General features: G+C 40.3%; 1 protein-coding gene across 4 annotated transcripts in view; it reads right to left on the bottom strand.

Annotated features, from left to right (window-relative positions):
• Window positions 1-24,086, bottom strand: part of tnrc18 (trinucleotide repeat containing 18) — a 52,725-nt gene that overhangs the window by 22,147 nt on the left and 6,492 nt on the right. For all 4 annotated transcript variants that reach the window (XM_077618468.1, XM_077618470.1, XM_077618471.1 and 1 more), the window contains exons 3-10: window positions 13,955-14,095; window positions 11,288-11,389; window positions 9,434-11,152; window positions 5,377-5,461; window positions 5,011-5,225; window positions 2,760-2,906; window positions 2,095-2,279; window positions 601-1,006 (exon numbers count right to left, since the gene is read on the bottom strand). In XM_077618468.1, coding sequence (XP_077474594.1) covers window positions 601-1,006; window positions 2,095-2,279; window positions 2,760-2,906; window positions 5,011-5,225; window positions 5,377-5,461; window positions 9,434-11,152; window positions 11,288-11,389; window positions 13,955-14,095 — 3,000 coding nt within the window. The remainder of the gene's footprint in view (window positions 1-600; window positions 1,007-2,094; window positions 2,280-2,759; window positions 2,907-5,010; window positions 5,226-5,376; window positions 5,462-9,433; window positions 11,153-11,287; window positions 11,390-13,954; window positions 14,096-24,086) is intronic.

Below are 24,086 nucleotides of genomic sequence, written 5' to 3'. Positions count from 1 at the left end.
AAGTTTGGTATATGTAATCAATGAGGTAAGTCAGAGCTTCTATATTTGGATGTGCTTTAGTTTCCCTCCTTCATACATTGCCTAGTATTCGATATTGGCAGTCTCAAAATTAGTTGACCCGGAGTCCAACTCGTGTGAAAGAATATCTAATTGAGACAACCATCATAAATAAATTTGGTTTCAGAGTTTGGCGGGTTGTTATTGGTTGCATTTCTTAAACACATCTTTTTAACTTAATGGCTGCTGCCCCAGATTGCGCACCGGATACAAAAATATTTGGCAACCCTAGTTAATAGTGACAAGCCTTGCAGTTCATACGATTGACATCTATAGCCGCCAAAGGCACCAAAAAGGTGAATGTTTACAGCAAGCCCAAAAATATATCTAGTGTTAGACAGTGTGTTATATAGTTAAAAAAAGAAGAAAATGTGTTAGTTTTATTAAAATCGGCACTGTCTGCGATTAAAATCTCATCGATTTTGACTGGGAGGGACGAATGGAAATTCTGCCCCTTGAAGTCAAATGGATTGGACGTCTATCGCCGTTAATGGCCAATGAGATATAGACAAGGCATAACCGAACTGCGATTGAATGACTCACCGGTGTAGATGGCTTGGAAATCAGCTTTTCGTCCATCTCTCCGACCTCTCCTATCTGGCTGTGCATCGTCGCCAGACTCATGTTTCGGCAGCCGTGGTGAGGATGGAGGTGGCGAGGCTGAACATGGGGAGGGAGTGCGTGGCAAGGGAGTGGGAGGGTGAGACAACACTCTCTGCTTCCTTTCCTCTGACTTCAGGTGTATAACCGGTGAGGATAGCAATGGTAGCGGCGTAAGCGAAGACGTTGAGGGTGTCGGTGAGCGAGACATTAGGGGAGGCTTGCGGGATTGGAGGATGTGTGAGGGAGATTGGGAAGATGCTGAAGATTGTCGCGCTTTGGGTTCAGCATTGGACTTTTCTGTTTTGTCATCATGGTTTGGCTGATGCTCACTGGCCTTTAAATGCTCCTGAAAAAAAACATGAAACATTCAGTTTCAAAATATTAAATTGTTTTTTTGTTTATTTTTACTAAAACTACTTTGTTTAACCCTGAGATAGATTTACTAAGACTTTTAAACCAACTGCCACATGGTAAATGTTCAATCAAAGTGACAAACTGAAGTGGAAAATTGTGTAAAAATGTTCATATTATTTTCATTAAAATGTTTGAGACTTTGAAGTGTGTTGTTTTCAGCGCACACATTTTGCAAAATGACATTATTAGTGAAATAATTTGAAGTGTGAGGAGACAAAACTACTATTGCAGTGATGCCATTTTTATCTACCAAAACCACATTTCCGTTAAAAAAAATCTACAAATGTACATGTATGTTTTTTCTTATTAATACTGATGTATTGCATAATCTAATGTAAATTAATATCTTTAAAGGCCTAACTGTGACGGCAGAAGACATCCAATTCATTTCAAGTTGGAGGGTTGGCAGCGAATGAACAAACGTTTTCTGCATGCCCTCTCACTTTAAATGGATTGGACATCTACAAGTGAAACTCATTTTAAAGGTGTTGTAAAGTCGTTTTGATGTTTTTCATTGAATTTAATGAAATCTGTTTGAAAATACGTTCTGAAAAGATGGGAACAAGCTGTGAACAAGCAAGTCCTGGATCTCTGAGTTTTAGACAGAAACTCTTTGGGTCTGATTTTGGCCAGAATTTGTTTTAAGTGTTTAAAACATACATTGTTGTTGTCACGAGCCCAAACCCAGTGTGCTTGCTGCTTTCTGGTTCACCCCTACTAAGATATGTCAGTCGGTTTCCATTTTAGCAGGGACCAAAACCACAATGCTTTAAATATGTGCATTTCCTGGATCCCACAATGCACTAAACAACATGGTGACATTAGTTAAACTATCAAAAAATGGGATTAAAAAAAGACTTCATTAAGAGCATACAATTGACAGACCCCCATATTAGCTATTGCAATTGACTTTTGGTATAATAAAACACATTGCAAATACTGAATACATCTATTTGCATATACATGGTAACCTTCAATCAATCGGGCCCTCTGTGTTTTAGAAGAACAAGTAGCACTTACAACTAACTGTGCATTTCTCTGCAGCTCCAAAACCTGGGCCGTGTGCTGCTGGATCATGAGCAGCTCCTGTTGTCGGAGCATCTGCTGCTGGGAGAGGAGTTGGAGCTGAGCTGCATGCTGAAGGGAAGTGCCTGCACCGTATACCCCGGGCCACACAGGGGTCCCACGCTCCAATACATCTCCACCTGGACACAATGAAAGGGAAATAAGAGGAACATTTGAGCGTAGGTTTAACAAAACAGTTGTTTTAGTTGGAATGAAATGTAAAATCTCAGTGTTTTGTATGATGTAACGGAACCAGTCCGCTAAGTGTTCAGAAAAACAAGATCAAGCCGGGTATGGGAGCATCCAGTTGTGATTAAACCATTAGATCTTTTAAAATAAAAAATAAAAACGGAGCGTATTTGTATTTGCCTGTGTAGTTCAACTTTCAAGTTATGTAACTTGTGCTTCCTATTGATTGTTTTTCGTTTGGTGTTTCAATTGTTTTCTACTAGCTTGATGATTTAATGTGACTTTTATTGTTTTTGGATTTTCATGTTTATGTAAAGCTCTTTGAATTACATTGTGTTGAATTGTGATACACATAAAATTGTCTTGTCTAATAACGAGATCTAGCAACGATGCTTCCGTTGAATTGAGGGAACGGAAGAAGATTATTATACCATAGTGTGACAGGTGTTCTGTCGGGATCACAATAAGTTTTCCAGTCTGTGAGTCTCTGACAAACTGGTAGGGGGGTGGTATGGAGCCTGGTAGTGATGGTGGATAGCCTGGGGGAAGCGTCTGGTGAAGCGAGGAAGAGCTCAAACCTGTGAGAAAGAAGAGGTTATGAGAGGGAATTTTGATAACTAATTTGAAAACTAACATTTGTACAACTATTTTTTTTCCATTTTGCTTTAAGACTCAGTTTGAGGACATAAAGAGTTACAGTGGTACCTCGTTCCTGACCACAATCTGTTCTGAATGGATTTTTTCCCCATTACAATGAATGGAAAAAGAAATAAGGTGCTCAAAGCCTAAAAAATAGGCTTTTTAAACACTTTTAAAGGTTTTTCCCGATAATAAATAGTAGAAATACATGTATAGTCTCTCTCATCTCATTTTCTGAACCGCTTCATCCTCATTAGGGTCGCGGGGGTGCTGGGGCCTATCCCAGCTAACTCTAGGCCAGAGGCGGAGGACACCCTGAATCAGTGGCCAGCCAGCCGATCACGGGACACAAGGAGACAGACAACCATGCACACTCACACCATTACCTAGGGGGAATTTAGAGTGTCCAATCAGCCTGCCATGCATGTTTTTGGATGTGGGAGGAAACCAGAGTACCCGGAGGAAACCCACGCAGGCTCGGGGAGAACATGCAAATTCCACACAGGTGGACGTGACCAGGACCTCAGAGCTGTGAGGCCAACCCGCTAACCACTCGCTCCACCAGGCTGCCCAACATGTATAGTTCAAATACGGTATCTGTAGCGATGCGGCCTCCAGCCTTGTATAAAAAAAAAAGAAATAAATAAAATGGACAATAGTGCAGAATAACTTTAAATAAGCAGTAATGAGGGGAAAATATTTCCACTTGTGTTTTTTGGAGCCATTATTTGGGGTTAATAGAGTGCTCTATATGAAGACAAAACAGTCAGTAAATGTAGCTGACTGTTATGAGTCTTGGGGTGAGTGAAGCGGAGTTGGACCCGAACGCAGGTAATCAGGCGCACACGGGCGAGTGTGGGTGCACTAACGTAAAAGTTAATAACAAAGCCTTAAATACAAAAAAAATGGAAAAAGTAACAACACAACGAAGCTAATTTACTGGGGTGAAACACAAAGAGAGGAAACACACCAACATAACACACGCCAAACGCAAACAATACTCCGAGCCGGGTTGATGGAGACACGGGGTTTAAATACACCGACAGGGGTTGACAAGACAATTTGAATCAGCTGGGTCACACGAGGGAAGGCAATCAGGAAAGACACAGCAGGTGAAACTAACTGGTAATCACATGGACAGGACATACAAGGGAAAACGCCCAAACCACATAACATGACACTAACAGGAGACATCTGCGGACCGAGGCTACGTTATGCACAACAAAAAAAGGGAGTCGTACGTCAGCTGGTCGGCCCGCTGGTGTGTTTTCCGGCTTTTGTTGTGGATGCTAGAGTTCTGAATTTTCATTCGAAATCAGAAGCAAAAATCTCAAAATTGTGTTCCAACTCTGGTTTGTTCGAAGTTTGGGATGTTCGAAAACAAGGATAACACTGTAAATCAGGGGCTTGCACCAAAATTAGCTCCTTTTATCAAGATTTTGTTTTTCTTCCTCAAGTGTCTAGACTGGAATGGCCCTTGGAGAGCTCTGTATGCCTGCATGTCTTTGTGTTTACAGTCAAAATGTAAGCCTGAAGCACTGTGTGAGTGTTGGAATGGTTATTTTTGGACTGGGAATGAGACATAGATCTGGAACGTCCTGCAAAGTTCAGGAATGTCTGCGCCACTTGACCCTGGGAGGCTGCTGCTGCCATTTGACAGAATGCCAACACTTCCCTCTGTTACTACACCAATCAAAGACCACTACGCAGCCACGTGTAACATTTCGCAAGCACGCCGTATGCTCGTGTTAAACGGAATCAAACTGTCTTTAGCACTAGGTTGAATAACTCAAATGTCAAAGAGGGTGACAGCTGAAAAGGAAAATGGTGGCCTATACAACACACAAACTATTTTTGAAAGGTTCACTGTTGCAGTGGGACTTAATGTACACACAAAATATGTGATAAATTAAAATAAACTTTACAATTCAACGGTGAATTAACCATTTTATAAAAGCTGGCTTATGTCTGGCTTAATGGGGAAATCATGGTGTGTAAGAACTTAGACACATTAAGATGCTAGAAGAAGTGCTGTTCACATACTATATGGTGAACTGGAGAGCCAGACTGGGGGGGCTCCAGGACGAGGCAGCCAGGGGTTAGAGGTCAGTGTTGAAGGGTCAGGATGCCAACGCCCTGCCCCTCCCGTCACCATAAGGTTGGGGGTCATGAGACTGGTTGTCATCAAATTGGGTGTCAAACTGCTGGAGAGCAGCGGCGGGTGCAACTGGGTGAAATCGGGTAATTCTTTGTGGTCTCTGTGAGGAATCAAAAGGCAAAGTACATAAAAAACGAATCAGGATTTTACTGTAACACAGACAATCTAGGTTAACTAATGTTTAGACATCTCTTGAATAATTCTTAGAACAGGCTAGACGAGATGTAAAACAGGTTAGATGTCCTCCTCACCTGAGCATTTTGTCATTACGTTCCAAGCGGCCTGCGAGGAGTCGATCTTCATGATGACGTGCACGCTCTTCACCTCGTTCTTCATCTATGTTGACAACAGAGAAATCAAGTGCTACAGACCACTGAATACCAAGCTTCATTACAGAACACGACAACAAGGCAGTGGGGGCGAGAGGTTAATTCACTGCAGGTCAGTTGGCTGACCTCACTCTGGCCAACCATCAAACAGAATCGTCGCAATGTTGACCTGACAGGATGCAGTGTTTGATGTCTTGCAGCTTCCTGCTGCTCTGCTCAAATGAACCATTTGTCATAGATTCTGCAGAGCAGTCGGGGCTCCATTCAAATTGAATGCCGTTAGAAGTCTTACTATGGAATTTACAAAATATACTTTACAAGGTACTCATCATGGTGTTTGGGACACCCAATTAATCCTTTAATGAATCAATCCCCGGTCAATTTAAAACATTTTTTCTGTCCATTAAACACTTTTGGGATGAACCAGGACATTTAATGCAAGCCAAGGCCTCTTGACATTTCCCAAATGTTCTTTAGGATGGATGGACAATAATTGCAAGAGCAAAATCGTTTGCGAGAGTCTTGCCAGAAAAGTTATCTGGGTAATTTTTTTTCTCTATTTAATCTATTTTTTATGTTGATTAGAGGTTATCAAAAGGTATTAGGTATCCGGGGTGAATAGTTTAATCTAATCTAATCTATACTGAAATGCTGCATCCAGAAAATAGATCTGATTGCAAAAGTGTCGGTATTACTTTCTGTTTTCACTATCTCAGGTCACCAGGAATTCGTTTTGGTTCAGGTTTGTTATATTTTGCATTGCTCTCGATAGAAATGGAAGGTGTTTTTCCATTTTCCTGGCAAATTCCTTGGCTGCCATTGACAACGCTAGACGAGTTAACATTTTTTTAGTCAAAACGAATTTGTAGTCAATAGCTCTAATAAATGCATTCACAGCTAGTCCTCCCAGTTGAAATGAATTGGATTGGACTATCATTCCCATTGGCTAGCATCCAATTGATTATGTGTCACTTCCGCTATATTTTGCGGCATTTTGGGATCACCCCCTGTACATTATGGATTGTGTCGTGGATAACTCTCTGCGCATTTGGGGTCATTTCTGGTACATTTTGGGTCATTTAATATTTGAGGCAATTGGAGGAAGGTTTTTTTTTCCTATCAGATATAATGACCGCAAATTGGGAAATACTAAAAGTTAACATTTAGTTTGCATTACTTATTAATGTAGTAAGAAAAAATGTATTAAGCATTTTATTGTTTGAGTATCGATAAAATTGAAAATGTTAGAATCGTGACAGGAGTATTTCAGATCTGCAATTATTTTTAATGTATACAGCAATCCAAATAAATCCCTTCTGCTTTGGTGTCTTTAGGTGGTCAAACAAAGACTGAAACATCCAACGATATAATCTAGTTCAAATATTTAGCAGCAACTTTAGTAAACACCTCAAAATATGTCTTCCATAAAGCAACAACATAGGCATCTAATATGAGGACGACTTCAGTTTCTTTCTGGTATATTAACCTTCATGGCTAATTACCCAAACGTCACAGTACATTAGTGGCTGTCTGTATGCACAGTGAACTTTAAACCTATGTTGCTAAAAATACAATAATTCAGTGAGCTTTGCTCTCACTCTATCAAGGAAAGAATAAACATGAAGATCCTTTTGCACTCTAGCTCTCCACCCAACTAAGATGACTCAAAGTCCCCATGGTACAAAATGGAGAAAAAGGTTTTATACAACTGTGTTGAACCATTCAGAGAGTGTGTGAGTGTGTGAGTGCGTGTGTGTACGTGTGGATGTGTGTAGGGACAAGAGACTTTAACCAACCCTGACATTCTCCGCAGGAAAGATTTCAAGACTGTTACCAAGGTTACAGGGAGACTGCCCCACATGCTATCCTCCTCTGTGCATCACAAAGCCAGTGATTAGCCACCACCTTTTCTCCCTTGCTCACCTCCCTAATACTCAATTCTTTTCACCCCTGAGAATTCTCTCATCTCATCCATCAGCCGGTATCATCTCAACAGTGCTGCCTATCTCCATCTGTTTGTATTTTTCCACAGCAAATCCTCAGCTGTTTGTACAGAGTTTCTTTTAAAAGGAGGGACTATTTGAAAAATCTGTGTAACCTAAAAAGTCATAGACTAAAGCCTCTGCCGGGGATGGACGTGCATGCACAAGCACATGCTAATAAACACTCCATGAGTCATCTATTGTACCTTACAAAAACTCACAATAGTCTTTCACACATTAACATAGTCCATCACTCTTGAGAAGCATCATTGCTTAGCAACAACCCAATAGTCGTCTTGTCATTCAAGGCTTGTTTGTAGCTTTTAGCTGCACTCTGAAATACTATGTTAAATGCAGAGTGGGTGGAGGCGAGGCTGGGAACTGTAAGCAGCCCACAACCTGCAGAAAAGAGTGGGGAGAGAGAGAGAAAAGGCCCTGAGGTGGGACAAGGAGGGAGTTCTCTGCCAAATAACTCAGAAGTGGAGACATTGAAGGAAATGAAAAGAGAGTAGAGGATGAAAAAGCACTTGGAGCAGTGACAGACTGAAAAGAGACATTTAGATAGAGACAAAAAGAAGACTATAGACAGAAGGAGAGGGCCAACTGACTCGTTAAAAAGAGGCTCAGAAAAAAAATGCATCACATGACGCAATTAGTCATTTGGGGAAAAAAATTCCAATCATATCATGGCCACAAATGCCTTCAAGTCAAACAGAGCTGAGAAAATATGACTTTCAGCCAAAGAAAAATGAATCATTATTAATTCATAGTAAGTAAAATGAGGGATTATTTGCTCTTGGTTCATTTAACGAAGCAGATCTAAGTTCCATGCAGTATCACTGGGGCTGGTGTAGAGAAGCATGTGATTTGAAATGAGGAGAAAATAAGTTTATTATGGAATATCACAATCTACCCGCTTGCACCTGACCAGAAAGTGTAAAATACACATAGGGTGTGATTTAAAGTGGCTAATTTCCAAAATACACGTGTGAAAAACAAATGTACTGCAAAATACTTTGTCATAGTAATGTGGGCGAGCAGGCGAGAAACAACGCGTGGACCCAAACAGGGAGAAGCAGGAAGGATGTCAGTAACTCAAGATATTTTACTATTGAAAACATCCCTAACAACTCGGGAGTCGAGAAAAAAAAGACACTATCAAAAGGCAACTTACTAGAGATGGTTAGTACTATGCCGATCCATGCACCGAGTTAACTGGACAAAGTCCAGTGCGGGACATCGCAAAACAGGTAGAATATTTTCAGGTATATGTACATAGTATTAGAGGGCATGGAATTAGCCTGTCAGTTAACAATGTTGCACTGGTTCAAAGCTTATTGTGATCCCATCTAGCACTAATACCTTGGTGATTGACTGGTAAATCGTGATTGATGAATTGGGTAGCCCAGCCCTATTGATACCTGATGGCCATCTGCATGTGTTGGTTTCCTTAGCTATTCTATTATGTATGCATGTACATTATGTGCATTATGTATGTGTCTGTTAGCACCCGGAGGCAACATTGTCAGAAATTGATTAGATACAAATAACGTTCATTGTATTGACTAAAATATAGCCATCTGCCTATCATTCGTCCTGTCACTTGATTGATACACAGGGCAGTCAGTCAAATGACATGTGATTTTTTTTTTATACTTATACTTAGGTCATAGTCATCCTCAAACAACAGCTCTGCAAAGCTGCCAGCAAAGTGAACAAGCTATCAGTTAGTTACCACCAATTTTTCACTTGTTTATTAAAGTTACATTAAGTGTATGAACATAAATAGGGGAGTTTTACCAAGTAACCAGAAAAAAACATCACCTTTACATGATTTGGAAAGAGGGTTAGTTTTTCACAATGGCATTTTCAAACTACGTTTAGGTATGCATACTTTCCTGGCCATGAATACGCCCTAAGGCAAAAACATGAACTGAACCAAAACTCAAACCCCAACAGATTTCAAACCCATTGCATGGAAAAAAAGCAATCATTACCTTTAATAGTTGTTGTCAGAAGAGATCTCTGGGGTTCTGAAGATCCAGGAGCTTGTTTATTGCTTGTGCTTTCTCTTTGTCGGGCCACGGCCACAGCAATGCCGACTGGCGGGTGACGCACTTCCCCCTCAATCTCTCGACCAAAGGAGCGGGCGCTGTCGGGCCGATCCTGCTCTCTTTTCAACTGCGGCGGCACCCGTAACGACCCAGAAGCACTTGAGCCAATAACTGACCTCTCCCTATCTCTTTCCCGCTCTCGGTCTCGATCGGCTACCATCCCAATACTAGCCAAACCCCCAAAGGGACCTCGACTCTCTGCTGCGAGCCCGGAGGAGGACGGTCCCTCAGAAGCAAAATTTCCACTGTATTTAATGAGACTCTGCATGGCTGAGACCTCCGGGGGGCCGGCACCTCGCTCCCCCCCAACGGACACTCCTGGTCGGTAGAGGGCTGAAGGGTCCAAGTATATTCTCTGACTCCCTTCCTCGCCCGTACGGCTCTGTCCACGTTCCGTTTGTGGGGAATGTCTGTGTGAGTTTGAGTTAGTGGTTGGCCGGTTGGTTGTGTGAGGGGAATGTGACATTTGTGTGTGTGATTGCTGACTGTGTGGAGAAGAGAGGGCTCGTCCATGTTGGGCAGCAAGGGCTGCCATGTGATTGGTAGCATAGTTTGTCAAAGGACTGATGGAATTCCAATTTTTGTCCGTGCCAGTCCGCTCTAAGCCAAGGCGACTTGAGTATTTGGACATGTCCCGAGCCTCTGGGCTAAACCTTGATTGACTAAAAGAGTGAGAAGAGTCCTGGCCTCGTTTTCCATTGGAACAAATTACGGAACCTTCCTCTCGATGATTGCCCAAGTCAGCAGGGTGGGAAAGTTGAGGATGCTCTATCAAATTCCTGTCTGGAAACCTGTAACTTTCCCGTTCCAGCTCTTTTTCATGATCGCGTTCCTTGTCTCGGTCTCTGTATTTGTCACCGTGCTTGTCTCTTGCCTGCGACGCAATCTGGATGGGACCGATCCGCTCGTCATAAACCTCCACAGAAGGTACATATGTTGGCGCGGTAACTCTTTGCTCCCTTGAAGACTCTCTAGGTATATGAGGGAGGGACACTGCAGCGATGGAAGATTGCAGGAAAGGTGGAAGGGCGTAGGAGAACTGGAGCGTCGAGTCATTCCTCCTTTGCCGTTCTGAGGGAGAGGCTGTCAACGAGTTCGAGTTATTCGAGTGACGGTTAGAGTGATTATGGGCTCTTGAGCCGCCCTCCCCCTCACGGCTTCCCCGGTCCATTTCGTGTCCATGAAGCCGGGGGATTCCTCCACCGCCGCTCGGGGACATTGAGGGGAGCGCAGGTGATGGCTTTGACCTGGACTCTGCGTTGGAGGGTTGAGAGTTTGATTTCTGTTGATGGTGGTGATGATGTAAAGACCAACCATCTCTCTCTGTGTCCCTTTCCCTCTCTTTGTCTCGCTCCTTATCCCCAAGGCGCCCCCGGCGGTCTTCCTCGCTCCTTCCATCCAGCGTGAGGTCCACCACATTGTGTGTTCGCAGCTCCTCTCGTGAACGCTCTCGGTCTCTTTCACGTTCACCCCGACAGGACCGTTCTCTGCTTCCGTCTCGTGGTGCCTTTTGGGGCGGTGTCAAGCTAGGCAGTGTGCTTTGAGAAGCAGATGGGGGGTGGAGGGATGACTGGCTGATAGGTGCTGGCAGGAAAAAGCTCTCTATGAAAAAAAGACAGACGCTTCAATTCCAAATCAAGACATTTGGATGTTAGGGCAAATTTGATGCTAAAATGAATAAGTCCAAGGCACTAAAAATGAGTCGGGGTGAAAAGGAAATAACTATGAGTGACTGACCTTTATGTGATTCATATAGATGATTGTGGGAAATTGATGGTGGGTCCAAGTGCCCCAAAGACAGGTAGGGGCTTGAGTATAGGCTGCCGGGAAGATGGTAGCCTACAGACAAACAGAACACAATTTGATTAGTATGTTTAAATGTATTGCAACTGAACTAAACCAGTTAATTCACTCACTCAATATATACATTGATCTACGTAAATAGCTTCACCTCAACACATTGACATTCAACTCTGTGACAACCATTGGTGGCGCTAGACGTTGACTCAATTTTGACTAGCAAGCATGAATGAACGAATATTGAAGTTCTGGTAGTCCAATGTCATCCAAATTAAAGGATTATGAAACTTTGGATTCTTGCGTAAGTGATTAGACTTGTACACTTCATATTTTACCAACTGTGCAGTTAATATTTCAGTGCCTGAAGGACAAAATACTGATTAAAAGAAATACTTGTGGCTTGGATCCGTTTTCAAAAATGCTCCTGTGCTTCAAACCACTCAAGAAACCTGGACTGATTACTGAGCATTGTATCTGGGCAAAGCAACAAATTTCAAAGTTATATCGCCGCTTTCATAAATATGCCCTACAGAAATTACAGCATAAAACTTAATGATTGCGTTCTCCCCATGCAGCTCCTTAATTCTGATATCATCTCAGTGTGTTTATTACTATAAATATATTAATATTCAATGTTTTTATGCTCAACTGAAATTTAAGCCTAGAAAAACACTCCAGGCATCTACTGAAGCGGTGCACAAAAAACATTAAATGAATTTGGTTGTAGTCTGACAACCACCTGTTTGAGCATAACAAGAAATGGCAAAATGAATGTCAAACTTTAGTCATTTCTATTTTTTTGTCCCTTGTTTTCTTCACCTGGGAACTCAGTTGTTCCATATATGAGCTCAGCAATGGGATCAAGTTAGCCTCAAAGCCAGCTGTTGTTCTCAGAGACTTGCTCTTAATATAGAAAAAAGCCTCTGCCGTTTATTTCCATGCTAGTGATGTGCTTGTTTGTAACTCTTAGTTTGACTGCTGTTGCCACACATTCGCACATGCTCGGTCAGAGTCGCCTTGCCTGGTCTTGCCAAGGCATTTCCAAAGATGCCGCAGCCATTCCAGCATGATAGACTGAAGCAGAACCAGCATGTAAATCTTTTTACATTGTGAGGGGCAGAAACTGAGAAACAAGCAGTGCTGGTGCATAGATAAGTGGAAATACAAAATACATTATTGTTGAATGGACATTAAAATATTCGAATCTTTAGTGCAGTGACTGGTATAGGTACCCTAAAATTAACATGGAAGTGACCCAAAATTAGGCTTGTATTTAATTTAAACAGGTAAGACTTTACACAGAGAGGGAAAATGAATGCAGGGTAGCTTCATCACTAAGCTTCATTTAAACACGCTAAACTGTAAGCAATGAGGTCTCTTGTCTCTCTCAGCTTTTATTTCTGTGAGGCGTGGGTGAGTCCCAACCACATTCAAACTTTGACTCTAAGCTGCTGGGCTGAAATGCTTTTAGTTTTACCTCCAGTTGCTACTACAGCTAGGGACTAGGTTTTAAGAACCTATAAGCCCTGAAGGATTGTATTTATATCCATGTCTGTGAACTCTTGAGTCAGCGCGGGGGTTTAGCAAGATAATTCAGGCTGGGTTTTTAAGTCAAATTTCCATCCATTCCATCATCTCCTGAATATAGGTCAGATAGGATTTCTCGCTATTTCTGGGACGAACAAATGCTTATTGTACGCAAGTCCTGATCTGTCTTAGAGGGACTCACATGATTGTGATGACCTGCCTTAACTGAAAAAAGGACGATGAAGTGGGTAAAAACACATTACTTATCACAATAAAGTAGTGCTGTGCGAAATGGAGAAAAATCTATCCCGATATTGATATGCCACAATAGACCTTTAGGAATGCTGAATGTAAAAGTTGGTAACATTGAAAATAAATTCTGCGTGGATTATATTGTTGCTATTTTTAATTGTCTTGCATGCATTAGTCACTTATGGCCGTCATAGCCAACAGCACTACGTGAGGCAGATCGCACTCAGGTAAACTGCCTAATCACTCAGATTTCAAAGCCAAATTGTGATCTATTTGTCCTTCTGTAGGTTTTACCTTGTGCATTACAAGATTTTCCTCATTCAATAAATTCACTCACGCCAGCAGGAAAACAGCAGACACGTAAAGAGGGCACACATTCAATCACTTAGTTGAAAAAAATAGAGGACAGAGGACAAAGACATGCATGGGTGTGTTGAAAAGCTGGGTCAGTGAAAGAGAGAGAAAAGGAAAGAGTTCTAAAGTGGGACAGAAAGATAGAATTAGAGAGCATGTTGGGCACGTGGATTTAAAAGAAAAAGAACAAAAAAAGATAACACATTACAAAAAGATGTGGCAGGTGAAAGTGAGTGTTGCTGACTGGAGGAAAGAAGTGAGACACATTTAGGACAAGGCCAGGAGCAGCACTACAAGCGGACAAAGACCAATAAAAAAGGAATCCCACTGGTGGAAATGATGAGACAGGGGAAAGAAGAAAAGACCTTAGGGGTCAAATTGCAGGTGCCAACTAACAGCAGCTTCTCGACAACGCGCTGCCATTTGTGTCTTTTATTGAGGCAATTGATGGACTCGATGGCATGCATTTACCTTCGTGAGCGTGTGATGCCCAAAGCTGAGCCATCGGCAAACCACTGGGATTGGCTGATCTGTATGCAGGGTCAGAGGTCAAGGGGGAGGGGCATGGATAACCAGCAAGGAAGGGATTGGTTCCTGTTGGAAAGGCATCACCTGGGAATAAGAATGATGAGTGTCAGTTTCTATAGTATCCATGACTACAAAAGCAATTCAATGTACAGTACAGTACTCCATCTGAATAATTCTTATTGAGAAGGTAGCTATAGCTTATGTATATCATTAACTAATTGACACCATTGACAGCAATAGACGTCCAATACATTAAAGTGGGAGGGACTGGCAGCGAAAAAAACGATCGTTATTTAGTTGCCACCCTCTCACTTCAAATGGATCGGACATTGCTTTGTACTTTGTGCTTTTGCTTTGTTGTTCTATCTAATCACCCTCTTGCTACTGCCACAATGAAATTTCCCGAATACGGGATGAATAAAGTTATCCAATCCAATCCAATCTACGAGACATGAACTCATTTCAATTCAGCACAAAAGGCTGATTGGATGCCATACAATTGGATGTCCTTAGCAGCCAAGGAGTGAATAACACAAGTTAAGAATGAAAGCTTTAAGAGGAGAAAATATGGGAGAATCTGGCATGACTCAACCTGACAAAGTTTCTTTATTTTTCTTTTTAACAGAAGGGCACCTTGTGTTGAGCTGAGCCGAGCCAAACTATGCCGCATGGATTTGCATTTCAACGACAAGTTTTTATGCTTCACAGACATTTTTAGGTGTAACAATCATTTTAGCTTATCCCCCCTCTACTGATGTTGCCAAAGTCATGCCATTCAAAAGAGTAGTATTAGGAAGTGCTGTACACTATAACAATATATACCAACACAATATATAAAAATGTATTTACAGTTTACACACTATCATCACAAAAAGCCCTGTTCGTGCAACTAACTTGCGCTGACCTGCTAGAATTATAAGATTCCATACATGATGCTATCAATTGGCCTCAAGAGCTCTCTACTTAGCAAATGGGGTCCTTATCCCAGCTGTACTTGAGTCATGCATGCAAAAAAAACTGAAAATAGCAACACAATCCGCACAGAAGACGGAGCGCACAATTTCTTCCAATATCATTATTGATTCTGTCATTATTAATGATATTATACTAATTCAATATAAAGCAGTCTTAAAACTTAAAACTAGTCCTGTTTATTAATAAAAAATTAGATAACATTACAATTGAGCAAAAATATGTATACTACTGTGTTGCTTCTTGTTATATGCGAGTTTTAGGTTGTAGCATTACTTAATAACTTTAACTGCTGTGGCTGCTCAGTTTAATGTCAATTCAAAATTCAAGTGAGTGGGGGAAGTCATAATTGTATAATTTTTCAGAAAATAATTAAAATGTATTATAGCATGACATATTGACATGTAAAATTGCCTGTCATGATAGAATTTTTTTTACACCATGTTTAAAGGGAAAAAATAAGAGCAAAACAAAGCCCAAAGATCCACCAGCTGTAATTATCAACATATCTGTAAAATTAGAATGGACAATATTATTATATTCATTCATTCAGTCATTTTCTGAACCGCTTATCCTCACAAGGGTCACGGGGGATGTTGGAGCCTAACCCAGCCAACTATGGGCACTAGGCGGGGACATCCTGAATTTATGGACAGTCAATCGCAGGGCACAAGGAGACGGACAATGAATCACGCTCACACACACCTAAGGGCAGTTTTGAGTGTTCAACCAGGTGGAGGAAAAACCCACCAAGCCAGAGCAGAATATGCAAACTTCACAGTGGGTTTGAACCCTTGACCACAGAACTGTGAGCCCAACATGCTAACCACTCTCTCAACAGGCCGCCTCAATATTATTACTATTATTATATTAAACTGGATTTAAAATGGATAGCAGATTGGCAGCTGTGACAGCACATTTTTAATGTACTGGATATGTGACAAAAAATGTAAACAAAGTTCTATGATGGAAGCATTTTGGCTTGGAATAGTTAGTTGGTGATTCATTTCTAATTACAGACAAATTGATGGTCAACATGTATACAATAACAGAGAGGGTTTAAAAGGGGTGTTTCATTGCATCTATCTAATGCATACTATTCCCTTTAGAGCTCAACATAATTGGGTTTTATTAGGTTTATTTCAGTTTCAGCAGACATCATTCCTAACTCGATTATAACAACAAACAGACATCAGTCGGATCATGATGTTGTACACTGCGTCTTTTTAACTCACACTAACCTTATTATAGACACTTGCAGCATGCTCTGTACAATTTGTTTAAAAATTAAACCACCTTTAAATCATAATCCTCGTAATAAAAACTAGCCTGAAAAAGGTGTGTGCTCAGTGAAGATTTTGTCGATGACAGAGGTCCAATCATGTGGCTCTTTTTATTCTTATGCTGTGAAATTAAATGAGTTTATCACTAGTAGACGCCCAACCCACTTGCTGTGGGTGGGTAGCAGCGGAGGAATGTTCGTTCATTTGCTGCCAACCTCCCAATTCAAATTGATAGGACGTCCACTGTTAACAATGGTAGCCAAGGAGTTAAGTACATTCCACAAACCACCATCAGACCATTAGCAACTTTGAACCTTTGAACTATGCTTCCCTCAGTCACAAATCTCAAGAGCTGAAAAAGGTTTTCGTGTTCAACTGAGGTGCCCCACCGCCATCCCACCCTACCCCCGCCCAGACCATTAACCAAACGCAGCACACAGCCATTACACTGATAAAACTATCCATGTGTGTAGGGGAAAGGGTGCTTTCTACATGGAGGCGGGAGGGAGAATTGTGCGCACGCGCGTTTATATCAGTCCTATGGAATTCTGCATCTAAACATTATAAAAAAATTCATTTCCAAATTTGTTGATTCGCCCCTACTAGTGAAAATGGATTGGGCGTCAGTTGCCGTCGGTTGTAGCCAATGAGTTAACAAAGAAAATGCAAAAATATCCTGCATTATCAATTCTATCAAGAGTAGCAGCGCAAAATCAAATTTAACTCATGGCAACAAAACCTCTTGTGGCTGTAGTAGTGTACACAAAAGATAAATAGCAGAGTATCGATATTTGCGTAATCAAATATTGTCACCGGACTCAACAATTCACTATAAATATTTTTGAGAACCCTTAATGCAAGTATGCCAAGACATATTTCAATAACAATTTCAACAGTGGCATTACTCTTACACATGCACATTACAGTTTTATAGTCAAGCCTCTTCATCTTTGCACGTGTGTCTGTTAAAATATACATGCAGAGTGCAAGTGTGAGAAGTTAAGAAGGAAACTGTATGATCATCAACATGTGCAAACCGTTCTGTGTGGTTTTTGCAGTGAATGCTCTTCAAGAGAGAAGTGTGATTAACCTTCAGTTTGTCTCAGTCGGTTAACTTTACTGGAAACCAACCCCACTATACCACCGACTGCCCCGACCTCAGCGGGGGATGGCATCAAAAGCAAGAGAAATTTAGACAACAGCAGAAGCTTCAAAGTTGAACACCATTAATAGATTGATTCATAGTTGATTTCCAATTTTACCAATTTCACAATCATTCTCCGGTAGAAAATCATGAAAGGCCAGTAAATGTGTGCCAAAGTCAAACAACCATTGCCAACATAAAATATTTCTTTCAAAGTACAGGGCGGAGAGTGGTGTAATAAACTTTCGCACATCTCTCATTGTGCCCTCCAATTGGCTGGAAACACAATTTAGGGTGTCCCCCGCCTATTGCCCAATCCCAGTTAGCTGGGATAGGCTCCGGCACCCCCTGACCTTTGAGAGCATAAGTGGAATGGAAAATGAATAAAGAATAGTCATGAGTATAATTTAATCAGCAGTTATTATTATTACTACTACTATTACTACTACTATTACTATTACTACTACTATTACAATTACTACTACTATTACTACTACTATTACTACTATTACTATTACTAATATTACTATTATGATTATTATTATATTGCCATTATGTTGTAGCACTTATTATTATTATTACTATTACTACTACTACTACTATTACTACTACCATTACTACTACTATTACTTCTACTATTACTATTATTACTATTACTACTATTACTACTATTATTACTATTACTACTATTACTACTACTATTATGATTATGATTATTATGATTATTATTATGATTATTATTATATTGCCATTATGTTGTAGCACTTTTGAGATTTATTTGCCATATGAAATACTTTACAAATAAAAAAAATTATATTATTTTTTAATCATGTCCACAGCTACTTTCACCATGACCATCTTAATGTCATTTACGTCTTAAAAACCAGGCTCCTTCATAAACCTATTGTTCATGGGAAATATGGGTGTTGATGTCACACCAAGGCAAGTTGGGTTTTTCCAACATGATGATGTATGTGTTTCAGGAACTTGTTTTTGGTCAAGACAAAGTGAGCTGGCACGTTCATGATGATGTGGACATAATTTGTCCTGGCACGACACACCTCCTCTGATCGAGCGATAAATAAAGCAGGATCTTTTGGTTAATGTGCTGCTAGATATTTTTGCTCACACTGAAACGTGAAAAATACCATCTCATACTGCATTTCTTCCTGCACAGTTTTGGGTGGGTAGAGAAGGGGGTATTAGTTCTCCTCGTTCCAGAAACAACATCTAAAGTAGCTTGAGGGGAAATTTGTCTCTAAATGTTTGGCAATTTATAAGCCTCATTACATCCCTTAGTTTCTCACAAGCAACTTTCCTTCGTCTTTACGTTCATTAATGACCCCTCCCCACCAAAAAAAAATGCAAAACACTCTTCACGCGTTGGTTACTCTGCCCTAATGGAATGAGGGATCTAGCAGGAAAAATGCCTTGACTCCCAGCATCGTCTGAGACTATACATTCAGATCTTAAATAAAAGGGACTGTAAGGTTTACTAGAAATAAATTCACGGGGGGAAATATTGCCATGGCCAAGTGCACAATCAGCTAATTAGACTTGAGCTTGAGAAAATTATGAGCACAAATAAAGGAAAGCTTTAAAACAAACACTAATCAATTTTTTTTTTATTTTTTTTAACAGGGGTGGGGAAACGTCGACCTCTCTATACAGACACGCTAAAGTCATACACACATTCTGCTGTTATTCATTAGTAGTCGAAGGCATGGGGTGGCATCGTTGATTTCTGTTTGTTATTTAAAAATATACAATCTATAAAATTCTGCTCTGCTTTCAGTGTTTGCCAAAGTGGTGCACCAGATTGCCACTGTTAACTGCCACAAGAAACGTTTCTTTCCATTGAACAAGAGAAGGCGGACGTAGATTTACGACACAGAAAGTAAGCATCGAGCAGCATTACTGAAAATATCACGCAGCTATTGTGTTTTGATTTATGAAAGGCTGCCATTTTCTGCTCTTTGATACAAAGATTTAAAACCACACCACAGACAATTGTCCAATTTATTGTTTGAAAATTTTGAAAAGTTGGCATGTCAGCGACAAGACAGTCTTGGTATCTCAAATATCTACACCACATTCTTTGCAAACAAAGCTAGTTAGTAGTGTGCAAGTCTGTGCCACGGCCAATCAATCATCTCAGTCTCATGCCTGTCTGAACACTTGCTGTGAAAAACCACCAGATGAGAGGCGATAATAGTCTTACACTCCCATCCTGCAGGTGGTGGTAATACAGATCGCTGTGGTCACAAGACTAACATTTTTAACCTCATACCGATGCTCAAAAAAATGTGGAAAAAAAATTACACTAAATGAATAAATAGTTTATCTCATTTTTGGGTGTTTCCCACATCTTTCATACAAAATTGGAACATTCTTAAAGTTTGGTTGGTAATTTTTTTGAAGACCGTGGAACGAAATACAGAATTTATATATAAAGTACTGCTTTAACTTACGAAAGTTACGAAACTAGTTCTGGAACCAATTATTTTTTAAGTAGAGGTACCACTGTAATATAAATAAGACATCTTGGCATATTTATATGTATTAATCACCCCGTATATTTCATTATTCTTAATTGCCAGGCAAAATCTAGTTAATTACTGATCATAAAGTGAGCTATTTACTTTTTTCATTTTGTTCGTCTATCCATACCAGCAATCTATATTGGCATGCATTGCATTGAAATGTTTTTCATTCAAGAGCAGAACATGAAAAAAATAGTATACATTTCAGTACGTTTTGTGATTTTATTTTTTAATTTAGTCATGTCGTCAGATCTACCCTCCAAAGATGAACTTTAATCTGACCATTTAGCATTGAAACCAGTGTAATCTACCAAAATGATCGTTATCATCATCATCATCATCATCATCACCTAAACCACGTGTCAAAGTGGCGGCCTGCGGGCCATATCTGGCCCACCACATCATTTTGTGTGGCCCGGGAAAGTAAATCATGAGTGCCGACTTTCTGTTTTAGGATCAAATTTAAATGAAGAGTATAGATGTATATTAAATTTCCTGATTTTCCCCCTTTTAAATCAATAATTGTATTTTTTAAATCAATTTTTCTGTGTTTTTAGTTCAAAAATCATTTTGTAAAATCTAAAAATATATAAAAAAAAAAAAGCTAAAATAAACATTGTTTTAGATCTATTAAAAACTGAATATTCAGGGATTTTAATCCATTTATTAAAAAAATTCTAAATATTATATCTAAAATGGTCCGGCCCACATGAGATCTGGTCACCATGAATGTCGCCCGCCAACCAAACTGGGTTTGACACCCCTGACCATAACTTATCTGGGTTACCCTTAGAGGAGGAGATACTGAATTTTCCAGTTCTGTACTGTTGACATATAATTAACTCTAACATCTCAGAACATGAGGATGACAGTCAATTGTTGATTAAACAAAGGAGGCATCAGCGTGCCAGATAAAAAAAAATCCTTTTCTGATGCATTCACAACACCAGATCACTCTAATTCTAGAGTCTTACTACAAATATGTAAGCTTTTGTAAGAAGACCTTCAAAGCCCCAGCAAGAAAGCAAAAAGACAAGACATTCCGCTTCATGTGACCTTTGTTTGTCTGAATTCAAGGCAAGGTTCTGGGGGCAACTTAGCTAATACACTGAGTATTACAACATGCTACAGCATGTTCACTTGTGTATGGAGCAAGCGTTGCGTGCATGCTCACACACGCGCACATTTGTGCAAACATGGGTTCATCACTCTCATGTTTGACAGCTGTGTGTGCTAGGTATGCTTGTGTGCCGTTTGTCTACCTCTGACAGGTTTATTGTAGCAAGCCAGCGGTGGGTGCCTTGCGCTTTCTCTTAAAGAGCCTGTTTTCTTTCCTGAAAGATTCAATTTATCTGAGAGGGGACGTGTCCTCCTTCATCTTGCATGCGCACACACACACACAAGCACAGGCAAACACATGCAGGACTGTGCCTTGCTCACATAAAAACACACTCACTAGTCACTACATTAATATTAACGTGAACAGACGCTATCCAAGCACCGTGGAAGACAAATTGGTATTGGCTGAAACAACACGGACCTGCCCTACGAGCCGCATAAATTATACTTGCACTTGGGTAGCTCGGTGTGCATGTGTAAGTGCGTGTGACTCACAAAGAGCATTTGAAGGGCTACTATATTCATCTGACTGTATACGACTATCTTGAGGTCAGAATAAATCTCTGTGCATCTTGTCCCAGGGGAAACCCCTGGCCCAAGCAGCAATAAGCACAATCACATGCTCCTATTCCCATACAAACAAATCCTTAAGTGTAATCCAGTGGGGGAAAGAAACGGTGCTTCACACTTTGGGAATGTACTGCCAATTGAGTCTTCTTATTTACTTTGTTCAAAAGCTCTCGTTTGTGCCTCTTTCTCACCAGTCTCATTTGGTCACTGTGGAAAGCTGCAGAACAGCCTCATAGTGGTCAAAGTATAGAAGTATCAAGATTGAAATGGTGTATCCAGATATGATAATGTATCAAAACTCAGTTGTTCTTGATAGTAATGGAGGATTTTTAGCATTTTTCTTGTTAACTCATTGGCTCTCAATAATGGCGGAATTTGTCTAATTCATTTTGAGTCCAAAAGACGTTTTCAAAATTTTTGGCAGTCAAAATAAACAACTAGCGGGCATCAAAGGTACTGGAAAATAAGAAATCGCTGTCAGTCCTGCCATTTTAAATGTATAATCTGTGAATTTTGGATTACATGCTGCTGATTTTTAATCACTTCTGGTACATTGTGGGGCATTCAAGGGTCACGTCCTATCCATTTTGGATCGTTTTTCTATTGTTTATGGGTATTTCCCAGTCAATTCATTTTGGAGCATTCGAGGGACATTTTCTATTGATTTGAGGTCACGTCTTGCACAAATTAGGGATTTTCAGGTTTACTTCCAGTACATTTTGTATCATTTCCCGTTAACATGAGGGCACTTTTGGGCCACTTCCTGTTGATTTGGGGTCACATTTGTTTGGTTTTGTGACACTTACATGTCACCTTATTGATTTTGAATCACTTTCCGATTATTTTGAAGCATTTCCAGGAGTTTAGAAATTCTGTAGTTTCGAAAATGGTGTCAATTATTTTTGAGTATTGATCTCGATTGAAATTTTTAATAGCATGACACTCATTCCTGTTAAGTATGTGTTTGTTCTAAAAGCTACTCCTAAAAATTGTGTGTAGCTATAGTTAAAATTAATCGTCAGCCATAACTAACTATTGGTTTAACACAACAAAGAGTTAGCGGACATAATCATCCGTCATAATAGACAATGTTTTAACACCACAGAAAGTTAACTGACACCCAGTTAGTGTCTCCATCTGGAATTTATACCGACAACAGTTATTTCTCACTAGCGATGTTGTGCACCGTCTCTACAGCAGCTGTTTAGAGGGAAAAGCACGTCACTTTCTGGGAAATGCAGCGCGAGTGAGCATCAAGTCTTTCGCCGGTGATTGACATATAATCACGTGGCTCTATAAAATACATTAAAAATGACTTAAATAGGTTTAGCACTAGATGCCTAAACCATTTGAAGGAGGAGGGTGGCAGCAAATGACCAGCCCACCCACTGCAAATGGATGAGAAAGGGGCATTTTTAGTGACTTGGTAATTGTTAGCACACCAGTAGCCTTCAGATTTCTCCAGCTTTAATTGTAAGGTTGAAAAGAGATATTTCTAGCCTTGTCTCAATCATCAGTGTAGTTACATTTGTGTAGGTCCTACATCTGCTGCTCTCCATGCACAGGGGAGGTAGCAGGCCAGATGGCTTCAATCTGGTGACGAGAGGCTTCATCAGACCTCTAGTAGAAAAAATGTGTAGCCACAAAATACGACTCCGACTCAAAAAGGGTAGATGTAAAGTTGCTTATTGTTACAAAGCAATTCAAATGGAAAACTAAAAATTATAAATGTGCAAAGGAAACCTAATCGTGTCAGGTAGAAATTGAAAGCAAAAAAATAATACATTTTTAAAAAGTACCCCCATTACATGAAGCTATTAAACTACCAGTGTGAGCTAGATCAGTGATTGGTTCAGTGTATATTCACTGGTATCCTTGTAAATACACCTGGACATGGTCCACACGATGCATCATTTTCAAAACAAAAGAAGTAAAACTGAAAAAATAGTAATGTCACAACTCCTAGTACATCATACTGGGGATGTGCTCCTATCATATGATCAGAAATCAGACTGATCGCATATGTTTCAGCGGAATCTGGTAAAGACCATAATTTATCTTGTCTATGTGTTCTAAAGATAACTCAGTAAAGCGAGATCTTACCACAACTGGACGTGCTTTTATGCAGCCACAGATCAACTAGCAAAACAGATAATTAAACGCGGGTGACATCAACACCAGAATCTGGTGTGTATAAATACTTGTGGTACAGTAACAATTACTTTCAAGGGGAAGGGAGAAATGAGTGTCAGGCGTTAAACATTACATATCGCTCTTGGCACTGCACAGGGGTAGCGGCCCAGCTCCGTTATGACTCTGATAGTAACTACGAACAACTTGGTTTCCCTTTCCGAATAGCGGCATGGACAAAAGATGGATGCTTGCCAATTTTTCCAGGTAGTGTGATACTAAAAACTCTTCAACTCTATATCAATACTCAAAAT

This window comes from Stigmatopora argus, chromosome 14 (assembly GCF_051989625.1).
Source record: "Stigmatopora argus isolate UIUO_Sarg chromosome 14, RoL_Sarg_1.0, whole genome shotgun sequence".
Taxonomy (NCBI): domain Eukaryota; kingdom Metazoa; phylum Chordata; class Actinopteri; order Syngnathiformes; family Syngnathidae; genus Stigmatopora; species Stigmatopora argus.
Note: the sequence above shows the minus strand (reverse complement) of the source record. Positions and strands in the feature narration are given on the sequence as shown.